The sequence below is a fragment of the Streptopelia decaocto genome (genome assembly GCF_964273445.1).
Source record: "Streptopelia decaocto genome assembly, chromosome: 13".
Lineage (NCBI taxonomy): Eukaryota > Metazoa > Chordata > Aves > Columbiformes > Columbidae > Streptopelia > Streptopelia decaocto.
The window spans coordinates 5865841-5880456 of NC_138668.1; the positions used below are offsets into that span (position 1 = coordinate 5865841).

Genomic DNA, 14616 nt, shown 5'->3' on the forward strand with positions numbered 1-14616 from the left:
TCAGTGGGGAGCAGTTTCTAGGACCGCCAATAGAACAGTTGCTTCTCCTACCGTCCTCCCCAGGAGGCTCGGCCGGACATGCTGGCTGGCAGCCAAGGACACGGTGACAGGGACCTGAGATGCTTGTCCTGCTGCACACTCTGTTTAGCAACGCCAACCTCCCCCGAGGGAATGTGGTCTGGGTGTGCACCTGTGTGTCAATGCCTGGCCCCAGGTAACCACTGTTCTTAGCTGGGACTCACTGGAGCTTTGCTAATTTATGACGCCTGAAGAGGAAAAAAACAACTTCACCTTTTCCACAAATGCCATTTTCAGAGGAGAGGGCAGGGTCGCCATTTGCTGAACAAACTCAGGCAATTTAATGGCTTCCAAGATGACTTCTGGAGGCAGATTTCGAACTGTGCTGCTGTTGAGACCAGCCACCAAGCTCCCCAGCTTTGCCAGGCTCTGTCCATCCAGGATCTGAAAGGTAACGCATGCAGGCATGAGTACATGAAGGGCCAAATATCATTTGTTTGCAGCTATAATAGCTATACCAGGGCTGAGGAGCATTTGTGAAACTTATCCTTTGTACCTGATAGCCAGAGCTGAGCAGTTTGTTGATAATAGCGCTGGACTGCTCAGCGTTCCAGCCGCGAACTTCACCCAGGGCAGCAATAGATGCTTCAAGGTCCTTATCATGGATGTTGTTCTGGATGTCGGATACAGACAGCCCAACCGCAGCGTGGCCCAGTGCATGCAGGATCTCAGCAGAGAAATGCTCAAACTTTCTCACCAAAGAGGATGCAACCTGAAAAAGTCCCACACAGAAAGAAAAGAGAGTCAGAGACTAATGAATTGAGCTTATTGAATCCTACAGCCTTTGGACATGTTAAATCACTGCCTCCATCTTGTGTGATGAAGCCTGTGACAGACTGCATTCATCCCCTGAGAATTTTCAGACTACGAAACACCAGCCAGATGCCCCAGTAAAAAAAAGCAAGATGACCTACAGGAGTGTACACAAGAGGAGGTATGAAAGCTGAATCCTCAGCCCTCATAAATTTTGTCCAGGAGAATGAAGAGCTGAGTGGTGGGGCTGGACAGGAGATTACCTGCAGTTCGTTTGCAGGCAGGGAGGAGGGAGCTCGCTTCCTAGTTATTCCTCTGTGTGTCAGGTTCCTCGGGCAGTTCTTAGTGATCCTCTGCGCCAAGCTCAGAGCGTCATCTCTGCTCAGGTTGCTCACTGCTGAGGGGCTCAGGTAGCAAACCAGTCTGTCTGGGACACTGCAGGTGGGAAACAAGAAATTGCCAGTGTGACAGACAGTGATTCTGCCAGACCTTTCCTCTTTTTACAAAAATGCTCTTTTCCAGTGCACATTTCTGCTGATTCATTTTAGCTCTGATGATGCTGATGCTCCTGCTTACAGGGAGTACTGCTGTGTCACGCAAAACTGCATGAACGTGCAAGACATGCTATTGGTCGTTAGTTGGTGGCTGGCACTGTGTGACATTTCCCAAGACTTGTGGTCTGGCCCTCCCCGAGATCAAGTGCAATGCAATGATTTGAGGAACAGAAAAATGCTTTACATGTTTCGTGGAAGCAGCCGTCAGAACCGTCACTCAGCAAACATTTGCTAAGTCACAGTCCCATGAGAAACTGTAAGTCAGGCAGGAATTCAGGTCAGGTCCCATACCTCGATAAGGGAAAACCAGGTCCGGAGGTCAGCAGCCAGGTGTAGTACACAGCTGTCTCCCGCAGCAAGGTGAGGCTGCTGACCAGCTGTATATTGACTGGATCCCTGGCAAATTTTTGAAGCTGAAGGTATGGACATGGAAAAAAAAAATTAAAAAAAAAGAATAGGATGGATACTTTAATCCTGACAGTCACTGAGGACAGTTTGAACAACCCTCACCTCAAGCAATAAGGATGTTTTCACCTGGCTTTAAGGTTGTGATAAAATTTGTTTTCTTTTTTCAAGTAATACAGTTGTACCTGGTTTTATTTATCTTTGCACTCCAAGGACATGTAAGCCTCTCTCTGACTGCTGTGAGGCACAAAGGTGGGAGAGCTGCTAAAGGACGTGGCCTCTCCAGCACCGCTCACACACACAGGCCTGGTACAGTCTACACTAAACCAGGCCCAGACATCGGTCCAGTCTGGAGATAAAGTTGGGGTTTGCAACTCTTACTGACTCCAGTTTGCTTTCTGCAGAATTACCCATGTGAAACCGACTTCTGTGCACGTGCCTCTTATCACAAGAAATCATGATGTGGGGAAAAAATAAGAACTGAAGTGACTGTTCACAATACACAAACAAGAAAAATGTTCCTGCCAGCAGCATCTCCATGAATTTTGGTCAGGGCAGGAAGACAGCATCCTAGGCATAGAGTATTACGATGAGCCTGCACTTACTGTTGGTTCATCACCAAAAAGCTGCATGTCTTCAACAGTAGCATGTTCCAGAAAGGATCCCAGATAATTTTCAAACCATGCAGTGGAATTCAGACCTGGAACGGCTGCACTGTAGCATTTCTGGTTTGATCCTGCAAAACAGGCAGACACCATAAAACTACAGACGTACTGTATCAGGAAATCAGTGGAGACTGGAGATTTCTGAATACGGAACAGGCTTCAGTCTATCAGAGAACTCAGCAGAGAGCTCCCCAAGTGCCTCTGGTCACACATTATGTTCAAATATGCATGTTTGTGCATTCAAATGACAAATGCACATGGGACAGGAGAGATGCCTCATTCCTTCACAGCCCACCACCAGTCTTTTTTCTTCCCCCAAATCGGACAAAAACATTTAGCAGGACATCAAATTTTTGTATGCAAGGTACTGTCTGGAGACAGGGGAGTGTCTCACCTTGGTCCCTTTCTGAGCTAATTTCTGACTGAATTGTTTAGGTCTCAGAACCAAAGCTTGCCCCGTTCTTTCATACCAAAAGCCATAAATGCCATTTGCACATGATGTAAGTCAACACAGGACTGACTGCGCTGCTTTATAAAAATCCTGGATTAATAAAGTTTTCAGGCATGGAAATTATTCCTGATACCACTTATCACTGTCATATTGCCAGCCTATTTCCATTGAAAAGACAATAAAAATTCTCAAAAAAAAAAAGTGAAGCCTCAGCCATTTAAGAGGTGGCATCTAAGATTGTAACATACAACAGTGGCCTAAAGCATTCTGTTGTTTCCTAACGAAAAATCAAGTCATTTACCATCCTGGGTGAGATAGTATTTGATTCCAGAGTAAATCCTCCTCTGTTCTTCCACTGGAAGGTCCGAATATATGTCATTCAGGGCAGCGACTCTAAAGATGGATAAGAAAGGCAGACATCTCAAACACAGCTGAAGCCAAACCTCAAAGACTGATATTATCCATCATATTCCTCTTCAAAGCCACCAACATGTGGACTGATGCCGAGGAGCAGTTACAGGGTCAGTAGGTGTGTTATGAAGCCTTAGAGAGATGTTCTCAGAGACTCTCCATCAGTTCCTGGTGCTCACACGGTTTAGCCCCTCGCTTTGGGGGCTGGAGGAAGGGCCACATTCCTATCTCAGCAACAATGGACTGACACACCGCTTGTGTTCAGCACTTACATGTTCTGAAAGGTCTCACACAAGATGTTTTTGGCATGGAGGCAAGCAAAGACCTTGGGTTCCACCAGGAATGGCTGAAGCCCCTCATGGACCCACTGAGACAAAATGGGCGGGCTGTCTATGTTGGGTATTTGCAACATCTTCTCCCACAGGCCATTAATGAAGACCATGCTCCACTCAAGAGAAAGAGGCACATGAGAAAACTGAAGGCAAGAGATGAGAAGAAACATATTAATTCAAGTGAATACAGACTTCTAAACAAATGTTATTTCCATCTTCCCAGCTATTTTCAAAAGTACAGGACTTTACTATGCTGGTGGAGATCCTGTTGATTGAAATGGTGCCCTAAGGTAATGTCAATTAACGCCTTCTACTGGCATTAATGTCACAGCTGAACAAACAGTTGGATACATGATACCCACCCGCTGGCTGAACGTAGTCAGGGCAGCTATAAGCTTCTTGGCATCATACTTGGAAAAGAACAAAACAGAGTATTCCGCATCCATAGGACTGGCAGCTTTAGGGATAAGGCAAGAATATAAGGATATGAGAAAATCATCCTGAAGGTCCTGGAGCCAAGCACTCTGAAAAAGAAAAGGGAAATCCATATAGAGATATGAAAAGGTGTGTGACATTTAGAGATGTCGCAGTACGCAATCTGCTTCGGGTCTGCGTCACAAGCTCAGCTACACGTGAGCATTCAGCACCGTAAGGTGATGAAACCTCTTGGCAAAAGAATCAGAAGCAAGTTCAGCTTACACTGACTTTAAGCAAGCCTAAACTCATCCAGTTCCAAATGTGGGATCCTTCTGTTGCCTAATCTGTGTTCCCCCCAGGCAAAGAGTGGCTTTAAAAAACTTTTTTCAAAATAGTTTCCCACCAAAAATAAATGGCCGTTTGATCAAAGTGGAAACTTCCATAAGAAACTTCCTTGTTCCAGAAACATTTTTAAATTAACAAAAACCACAACAAATACCTGAAGAAATTACATCTTTTTGTGAGAAACACTTATGGGTAAGTACGTATCTTTGTCAATTCGATTGCAATTAGTGGTAGCACAGCAACTTAAGAGATAACAATAAAAGCAGGAAGGGAAGTAAACCTGAAATACCCCAGATGACACTGCAATCAGTGTTCATTGCGCTCAGAAGTGGTTTACCCCCACAGACCAGGGTTACTCTCATGTACAGATTTGTTTCAGCATTATGATACCAGTTTCTAAGAGCCAGTTTGTTTTAGAAATCTCCTTTGTCCCACTTTCTCATTTGAGACGTTTGGAAAAGATAGCATCCCCCACAGAGACCGGCTTTGGCCACTCCATTCACAGCTGACAGTGGGACTGCTTTTAATACAGAAACTGCACTATTGTCACGGAAAACAAAACACGCCAGCCCATGAGAAGAAGGTGACTGCTATTACCTGCGCGCAGGCGTATTGCCCAAAAGTGAGGCTGCAGGGGGAAGCTTGGCCATGAGCTACCTTGAGAAGCATCTCTTGACTGACCCTGGGAGGAAAAAAGCAAAGACATCACCTCAGTGGCAGCTGCCCCAGAGCTGCAGCAGTGGGGGCTGAAGTGGCGGGGAGCTGGGGGCTGAACTGGCGGGGAGCTGCCACTCCAACAGCACCACACCTGCAGATGCAGGCAGGGAGCAGAGCTACCCGAGCCCTGACAGGCAGCAAAAGGCATCTGAACACTCCTGCCCACATTTTTGTTCACTGAAGTTTTATTCAGCTGCAGCAGGGAACTACTTGCTGGCACCATTTGGGAGCAGGGACAAGATACTTGTAAACGATTGACCCTTTGGTAGAAATTAAGTTCCATGAAGGCTGGAAGCAGACCTGTGGGAGTCATAATCTGCCACCACCAGCCAAGCCAAGCTCAGCACTAATGTCAAGGGTTTTGGAGCAGTAAATCCCCGCACGTCAAGCTGGCTGACACAGCAGAGACTGGCCCTGCCTGCCTTTGTCCTGCACAGGCACAGAGCCCCAGGAAGGCACTTTCCCTTCACTGTTTCAAGGAGCACAACTAGAGCCCTCCCTGCCCAAGGGCAACCCCGGGACTTTATGTGGTGAAAGATGGTACATGTGGTTTCAGAGGCTTCCTGCTACCCGAAGTGACACCCCCGACAAACCAGTGTCACTCCCAAGGAACATAGTGCCAAGAAAATTTGCTGGTGATTCACATACCTCTTCACTGAAGCACACACGGCAGATTCTGATTCCCAAAAAAAAAGAATGATAAAGATAAATGAACTGTTATAGGAACATGTTTACAGAACCATGCCTGAATCTTCCCTATGGAGAATATGTGGTAAGAAACTCACCATTGACAGGGTAGCTGGAGCACTGCACCGGGACAAAAAGAGAAAAAGAGATGATTTTATCATGCAGTTACAATGGTAGCACAGCATTATTAGTGATCATTGCATACAGACACGCATGTTATCTGCAATCTTTTGTACTTGGATCTGGCCTGAAAACACACAAGTGCCAAGATCCAGAGGTCCCCTCTTGCCATGCAAGGTAGTTGCCATCTGCAAAATTTATATTGCTACTAGCTCTGCACTTCCAACAGCCAGAAAGCTCAGGGCTACGTGTGTGCTCCCATCAGGATGAGGGTCACTGCGATGGACTGTTCTGATGATTTCAGTGTGGTTGACGGGTGTCACCCTCACTGCACTGCAGACAGGCAGGGGAAAGGCATTTCCCACCCACCTCCATGCTCAATGCACCAGATCTGGCTTGTAGCAATGGTTTCCCATCAACACACTGACCACCAACCCACACATGCTTTGCAAGTAACAACATGGATGACACATATTTTAAACACATGAGTTTGCCTTACCAGGTATGTCCCAGCAGAATCTGCAGTAGCAACCTGCCAACCTGGAAGACAATGTGCAATTTTAGACAATTTTAGCAGCAAATACAGGACAAAACTCATTCCCACAGTCCCACCCCTATCTTGCTTAACAGACTCTGAACATCACTCATCTTGCTACATGATTTTATTTCTCATTCCTGACACAAGATTTCACAGAATCGTTTCTGTCAGACCTTTCTGCTGTTTCCTCTTTGACTTTGCTGACCGGGTGAGCAGACGTGAGGTTCTCCCTGTCCACCCGGGTCAGTCTGACAGGACAGAAATGTGGCCTCTTGGATGACATGAGGGATTGCATGCATCCCTGTCCCCAAAAAGGAAAAAGCAGGGAAAGAGGCAAAAATAACACTTTGGGAACAGTCTTTCCCTCCAGGACTTCCTTGTCCTGTACCCCTCGTGCACCATGGCCATCCCATGCTCACCGATCCACCCAGGGATCAGGCTCACCATGCTTGTATTTCCACATTGCTTTTAGCTTTGCAGCCTTCTTACAGGATCCCCATCAACAGGTCAATTGTAGCCAAGCCTAGGATGGATTTCATAACATCTTCCTGCGAAGCCTTCAACTGGATTAAAATCACGCTGTGCTGCAGAACTGCAGAGGACACAGGTAACTCCAGTGCACACCAGCCCTCAGGTCGGTCCTGCCCAAGAGCTTGATTGGGATTTAGTGAAAGAAGAGAAGTCAACCCATCCCTGCTGCCTCCCAGCAGGTCCATACAAGCCCTCCACTTGCCTATTCCTTGTTTCTCAACTTTTGCATTGTTCCTGATGGCAATTTGTATCTCCCTCTGCCAATGCCATGAAGCTGGAAAGGTGGTGAAACACACGCTTAGAAAGTCAGTAACAATATACAGACTCAAATCTCCCTGGCATTAGTATTATTTATTTGAGATTAGGAATCTGCCAAGCTCAGCATCCCCTGTGTACAGAAAAAAGGGGAAGGTAGAGACTTCCCACCGGTTTCAGACAGGACAGGACAAGTGAATCCAACAAACACTACATGAAATGAGAGGGAGAAGGGAATGTTCAGAGTGACTTTGGGTCAGGCACTACAGCTGACAGGAGGCTGAGGTGGCCACAGAGGTCACCCCCATCCACATCTCATTTCCTACACCCACAGAGCAGCTGGGCAGAGCCCCACAAGCACATGGAGATGCAGCACAGCTCAGGCTCAGCACGATGGCTCCATGGCTCTAAAGCATCCGTGATGTCCACTCCTCATCACCCCTGGGGGAAGAACGGTCAGGATTGGCGTTATCTACAAATATTTGGTCAGAAGTGACTCATGGGGGGAACATGGAGGAGCTGAGCCTCAAAACCAAAACACAGAAGCAACCTCCTGTGGTTCCTCCATACCACAAGGCTAAGGGATGGCTCCCTAACTAGTATAACAGCTTTTTTGATTACTAGCCGCTATGCCTTTTAAATAATTTAATTAACAGAGAACTGTCGCTAAGTAACAGGCAAAGGAAACATACCCAGAGCTGGGCAAATGCAGTGCCTCCCTCCAGGCTGCACACACATTGACTTCACTCTTAGAGAAAGTCCCGAAGGAGTCACCCAAACCATACCAGAGCTTGTGCCAGCACTGGCCCCACGGCCATGCTCCCCTGCCTGCGGACAAAGCCACCGTGAAAATCACTTCCTGCTCACCTTGGACCCGCGGAACACACAGCCAAGCCCTTTGGCCCCACTCTTGGAAAGCTCCTACACACACGTTTAACCTGAAGCATGCAAATTGTTCCACTGACTCAAAAGAGCAGCGTTCAGAAACTCCCCCGCAGGAGAAGGAGGAAGAGGAAGGGGGGCTTCTCGCTGTGCAAGACCAGAGACAACCCCAACCTACTATTGCACAAGCAACCTATGCACTTCTGCCGGACAAAGGCATTCCTCCTTCTACAGGATGTTACCAGAAAACTGGAAAATCACATTTTCGTCAGGGTGTCCACAACACATTGGTCAGTTTTGCACAGCAGTAAGGGCTTAACTGAAGAAAGAAAGAAAAGCTATCTATTTATTTTTCCTTCCTACACTACTGGCCATTGCAGAGGAAGCAACAGTCCCTTTATGAAGCTGCTCGCCAGTTGATGGCTCAGGAGCTTGTTCATAATGTTACAGGTTCATATTGTTGTCATCAACATTCACTGCAAACATGACCTCAAGTCTGATAAGCAAAGTAGAATAAAGTGCTGACACTTTTGGAAAGAAACAAAGATCCTGCTCTAGAATCCCTGACTACCAAAAAAACAGATGGAGGGAAAGTAGGGGAATATAGAGGGTTAGCAGATTCAGGTAAGATTATTTTTTAGGTGCTTTCTCAGAGATACCTGGATACTCCAGCAAAAGGAGCAGTGAGCGGACAGCTCTGCAATGACAGGAGGAGAATGAATTCCAATTTTGTCTTTCCACCCTGTCTGTTACAAAAACTAATATATTTTTGTTCACAAATAAAATAAAAGACAAGCATAACTAAAGGCTGGGGATTCAGAACAACCACCAAAGTAATGTTCACTGGTCTTTCAGCACAATTTTCCCTTTTGAGGATTATCTCAACAACATCTGCTGGTAAGGAAAATCCTTCCAGGACACCCGTCACCCTCCTGGTAGTACTCACCAACCAAAAGGAGGAAGCCCAGACTTTGGAATAACGGCAGCATTTCTGCGAAGGTCTTCGGAGAGCCCAAACATGCAAGGAATCACCTTATTGCAGACAAGAAAAGAAATCAAATGTATTTCTTAATCACAAAACCAAATGCAAGGGTAGGAAAGTTAAAAGGCGACTGTCTCACAAGCACACCCTTCACAAAACCCATCTGACACTAGGTGCAAAGCACATGAAAAACTATTGAAGGTCTGCTACACCTGGGAAAGCACAGAGTTGCAGAGTTCTGAAAATTCAGAATTAGTTCATTAGCTAATTCAGTGCTATCAAGCCAGGCTTCCCCCTAGTAGAGGAGGAGCAGATGGTGACGGTGGCGCTCACCTCCAAGCCGTTAGTCGCCGGCACTCGCTGGGCAGGGCTCCGATCAGCGGCTGCTTTTCACTGAGCAAACCAGGGTGTGTCTCTGGCTTTGCAAAACTGCATCTGAAATTACAGGATGGATTTGGAGCACCGGACACACCTGCAAGCACTTGAGAATACAAATGTGTAGCAGTACAAATAAAGGTGTTATTTGTTAATGCTTGTCATTCCTAGGACACGGCAGGAAACGCCGAGACTACATGGAGTGAGGAGGAGAGCAGTGAGAAGCTGCATTCCCTCCCTGCCCTGTGCTCGGAATTTACAGGAGGCAACCAAAATAAAGCTGCACTCCCAGGACAGAGCTGCTCTGGGATCACCTTCCTCCTGTTACTAAAGAAATACTTGTCATCAGGAAATTTTGCATCAGCGGAGCATGAAATATTTGGCCATTTTCTTGAAATTTCTACTCACCCCAGACAACTCCACCTGGGAAATCCCAAAGAGAAACCCACAGCAGCTCCTCTGCTGCTCAGACAGGCCATTTTCAGACCCCAGGTACGTCAAACTGGGAACTCTGCTCCAGGCTCAGCAAGGTCAGTCAACTGTAACACAGGGCAGAGGAATCAGGAGAGCTGAAATAAAAAAATGCAGCTCTGCAGCAGGACAAAAGGCCATGACTGTGCAGGCAAACCCCACAGCAGGGCCATCAGTCTTCTTTCCATGATGAACCTTTGCTTGCTGAGGTGCTCGGGGTGCAGAGGGCACACTGGCCTCATGCCCAGGGGCCCAATGTCTGCATCCAAGTGCCACCTGGGCTCCTGAACTCACAGGCACCACAGCAATTAGATGCAGGGATGTTATTATCCAAGGCTCCAGAACTATAACTCCAGGGATCCCTGTCTCCCTATCACCAGAACTGGCCTTTTTCATTTATTTCATTGCTGCAAAGCTCCTGAGACATCACTTCATGGGCTTTCCGATTTCTGCAGGCTGCTCTGTTTTAAAAACTAAATGACATTCTTATTAAAGAGACCATATTTGATTTTAAGGGGTCTTTATACAATAACTGGATGCTGCAGGGGCTGAGGGTTTGTCCTTCACCTGAATCCCATGTGCTGTGGTTCCCCACGACCCCCCAAGACCTGCAGGAAACAGGAGGATCTGACTTCACCTGAACTTGTGTTCTCCCCAAGCCAATGCTCAGCCTGGCAGCAGGTCAGCAAGGAAAACCTGGCAAGTATCATCTGCATGAAATGAGAGCTGCTGCAGATTCTAAAAAGGGACGGATATTAAATTATCTTCCACCTATTTCAGACTTTTTCTCCCCCTGGATCTGAGGCCTCAAGTCTCTAAGAAATTGCCCACTGTAACTATCTCAATTTCTCTGGATGCAGCAGTTATTTTGCATCCTCAGATTTGAAAATCTTTCTTTGGTCACTTTATTGATGTTTTTTTAGGAGAAGTTTTTTTCCCATAAGCCAATTATATCCCAGGTTTAGACTTGTCCCATCACGCCCACCTCTAACTCACGTGTTACTGGCAATACTAAGAAAAGCCAGTATCAACACACAACATCACCAGGTACCCAAACACTGTCTCTCTCCCAGTTTTCTTACAACAATCAACATGTTTTGCAGCTATTTTGGACCTAGTGCAACACTGATCCATAAACGTAGTTTGTGTGACTCAGAAGTGACTCTCACCAACACCCATCCTAAGCTACCCAAATCTATATAAACGTGAAATGCACTATTTTGTAAATAGTCGGATTCCTGGAGTACTAGCTCAAAGCAAGAAGCTTCTTCTCCAGGAAATCCAAATGAGGTCTCCTTGGGAAGGATGGGAGATCCTCCAAATCAGGTTTCAAATACCAAAGCTTTCAGTGTCTTGCACCTTTTGGAAATTCGGCATTGCAAGCAGGCTGTCCTGACAGAGGGTTGCCCACACCTGGGCGGACGAGTCTTTCAGGAGACAGAGCCAAAAACTGTCCCTGTCATTAGTCTCATCTGCACCATGTTCCCTTCCTAAGCACCGCTCTCCCCACCCCTTCTGAACTTTTCTAATTTTGCAGCATCAGGCTTCTCGGCTGCAGGTAAATGGGAACATGGAACATGTACCAGGAATGCCACTAGAACTTGCTCAGTGGGAGACAACTAGAGATCTTCTCTTGTCCAACAAGAACAGAGCTGGGAAGGGACTCAGACTGCCCAGTCCAGTGCTTGTACCACAGGCCATTTGTAGAATATACCCTGAGCTGACAGAGGTGCAGCCAGCCTGCCCTTGCACAGGCCTGGGAGGGAGATTTTAGAGCTCACATGTAGCTCAACACAATCACACAGGAGACCTCTCTCTGCCTCCCTTCCCTCTTGCATTCTTCCCTCTCCACAAGCTTCCTTTTCCCTAAACTGAACCTCGTGTCCCCCCGCAAAAAAAAAAACAAACCACAACAACCAATCCCTTTGTGTCACCTCCCTCTCTTTTCAAAAGCATGAATTTCACAGTGATAGCAAGTGAGGAGTGATGCCCAATTCTGCATCACAACCTCTAACACACACACACGCCAAAAAACCTGGGGCAGGAGGGGAGGCACTGAAATCAGCGGGTGGGCAGGAGTGGGACAGGTCTGAGATGGGGTTTGTACCATGGGAAAAATGAGTCAGAACTTCTCTTCACCCGACCTGACTGTGCATGTGTAGCCTCAAGTCTGGCTTAAGTGTTCTTCAGTCACATCGAATTGTACAATCGATTGCTGAGGTGTTTCTGTCGTGCTAAGCCAGGTATGGTGACAGACAAAACCTCCCTCCCCATCCCATCTCTGCCACGCACACCACACCCCCTGCTCAGCCCAAACAACCACTGGGCTTCCCTGTGGTTTTCATCCTGAACAAAAGGGGCTTTGTGCTTTATCAGGCTCTGTTGGCCTCTATCAGGCTCTGTTGGGCTTTTTCAAGTCCTGTCTGTGCATATTGAGCCTTCTGCTCCCTTTAGTACAGAAATCTTCTTTGTGATTATCCCTTTTACTTTCTTTGTTGTTGTTTGGTTTTTTTAATTTTTCCTTTGTTTTCTTTGTTTTTTTTTTTCTTTGATTTTTTTTTGCTTGCTTTTTGAGGGTTTTTTGCTGAAAGACCAAAGTGTCGCAGGTGCTCTGGGAATTGTATGAAGACATATTGAAGGCTGAAAGCAAATGCAAAACAGCTAGCAAAGAAAATCAAACTGTCATAACTGAACAGAAAGGCAAAACAGGCTACTGGAAGTAAGAAAGTATCTTTCAGAAACTTGAAGTTATTTTTGTGTTGAAGAAGGAATCTGTCAGGGTCCTGCTGGGATAATGTGGCCCAGGAATAGAAAGAAGATCTGGAGATACACAGCTCTAAAAGGACAGCTAAACTCATTCTTTGCATCCATCACATTAGATCGCTTTGTTATGTGAGTGCATCTAAGAATGAATCTCCCACGTAGACACTGACAGAAGAGGTAACAGAACAAAATCACACCAAAATGCCCAGACAAGGCGATCACATCGCAGAGTCCTGAAGGAGAAGGATGTGACGCAGCTGGTATGTCCAGCCCTTTGCTTCAATTACACCCTGTGGACCACAGACTGGAAGGTGACAGACACAGCAGCAGGTTTTCGAAGGATCTCCAAAGCAGACTGGACAGAGAACCAGAAGGAAAAAGGGAGACGTGAAGGTCAAGCCTCAGCCTAGAGCAAACCTCTTCTCTTTGGTGGGACAAGAAACAGGTTTGCTGCTGAGTCAAGTGAGGTGTGTGAGGCCCCTTCCCAGGGTTGTGTCTCGAGCTGACAGAAAGGGATAGATACAGAAGTGATGCAATGCCTGTGGTTTGAGGTATAAACAGCTCTGAGCCCATAAAAATGGTGTTATGATACAGTCATCACTTGCACTTAGCTCTCCCTTTTATCCTCTCTGTACAGATCTCAAGTTTCCTGGGACTTGGCACACAAAGGAAAACCCCCCAATAACTGAAACAAATCTGTGGGAAGCCTCTCCCATCCTTATCTCTCCAAAAACACAAACAAGGAAACGCTGCTAAAAAAAATTCCCGCATGTGAGAGCTGCGATTTCAGTGGCAGCGAACCAACGCGCATTGCCCCACGGCTCAGCGCGTCCCTGCACGGCCGTGTCCTGCCCTCGCTCCTCCGCTCCTGACCAAAACCACTGTCACCTACCGGCAGAGTCATGCAGAGAAAGTCGGGAGGGCTCTCAGGCGCTGATGGAACATCTCCTGCCTTCACGTGGATCAGTCTCACAACCACTTTGCTCGGATCAATGCTCTGGGCTGGTAGCCCGAAAGGCTCCGGGTTAAGGCAGAAGACGCATTTTTTGAAAGCCTCAGGTAACCTATAAATAAGTTTTTTCCTTGAAGCTGCTGCTGTGGTCAGTGGTGGTAAGAAGAGAACTATCAAATTAAAAGGAAACTGATGTTTGCAGCATGAAGCCTTTTGGCCCGTTTCAGCTGCATAACCACCTTTCTGTGCAAACCAAGAGATTCACAGCACCAGAGGGATGGTTCAGACTAGAAAAGGAGCTGACTCTCCACACTGGCAATTAAATTGCACAGCTCTGTCTCCAAGAGTGGCACATACCAGAGGTCGCCACTAGTCCAGGAAGCGACCAAGCAAAAATTATACCCTCAGATTTATTATCAACGCAAGTACAGTTTCAAATCGACAGAACTGATTCTTATCTCACTGTAGATCTTTAAAAGCATGCGTAAGCGCACAGGTCACATCCAGCTATGTGACTGCATGGTATTATATGCCCGCTTGTTAAATGTCAGCCAGAGAGATTTTATAAACAGGGCAACATTTGGTTCAATAAGCAGCTTGTCTCACCTCTATTTGCTTAAGCATGCACTTACTCGCAGGGAATATGTGAAAAGAATCGTTATTGGCTTCAAGATGTTACTGTGCCCATACCTACAAATGCCAGTGGGGTCACCAGAACCCGATACTGAAGGTTTGTGCTTTACAGCTCACGCAAGACCGTTTGTCCTCAGCTGCCTGTGCTAACAGGCCTTCGCTTGAGGCTGCTTCTAAGTTGAAAAGGAGAAGAGAAGAAAGCCAAGGGTCTCAGAGACCTGCCTACCATCAAACACATGAATCCTCAGTCACCTCAGGACTAAAACTCAACCCTGATTTATCCCCCGTTGCAGTGACTC

General features: G+C 46.7%; 1 protein-coding gene across 7 annotated transcripts in view; it reads right to left on the reverse strand.

Moving 5' to 3' along the window:
- LOC309445743 (uncharacterized protein) overlaps nt 1-14616 on the reverse strand; it is a 63379-nt gene that overhangs the window by 9346 nt on the left and 39417 nt on the right. For 3 of the 7 annotated variants that reach the window (XM_082064792.1, XM_082064793.1, XM_082064795.1), the window contains 15 exons: nt 9907-10037; nt 9457-9558; nt 9088-9173; nt 6435-6475; nt 5914-5935; nt 5777-5804; nt 5009-5093; nt 4012-4173; nt 3590-3792; nt 3208-3299; nt 2396-2526; nt 1677-1798; nt 1095-1266; nt 575-790; nt 292-462 (listed from right to left, as the gene is read on the reverse strand). In XM_082064792.1, the coding sequence (XP_081920918.1) occupies nt 292-462; nt 575-790; nt 1095-1266; nt 1677-1798; nt 2396-2526; nt 3208-3299; nt 3590-3792; nt 4012-4173; nt 5009-5093; nt 5777-5804; nt 5914-5935; nt 6435-6475; nt 9088-9130 (1488 nt within the window). In that variant the 5' untranslated portion in view covers nt 9131-9173; nt 9457-9558; nt 9907-10037. Of the gene's footprint in view, nt 1-291; nt 463-574; nt 791-1094; nt 1267-1676; nt 1799-2395; nt 2527-3207; nt 3300-3589; nt 3793-4011; nt 4174-5008; nt 5094-5776; nt 5805-5913; nt 5936-6434; nt 6619-6917; nt 7214-9087; nt 9174-9456; nt 9559-9906; nt 10068-14616 lie in introns of those variants that run through there. The other 4 variants (XM_082064794.1, XM_082064797.1, XM_082064796.1 and 1 more) reach the window with 4 other exon arrangements.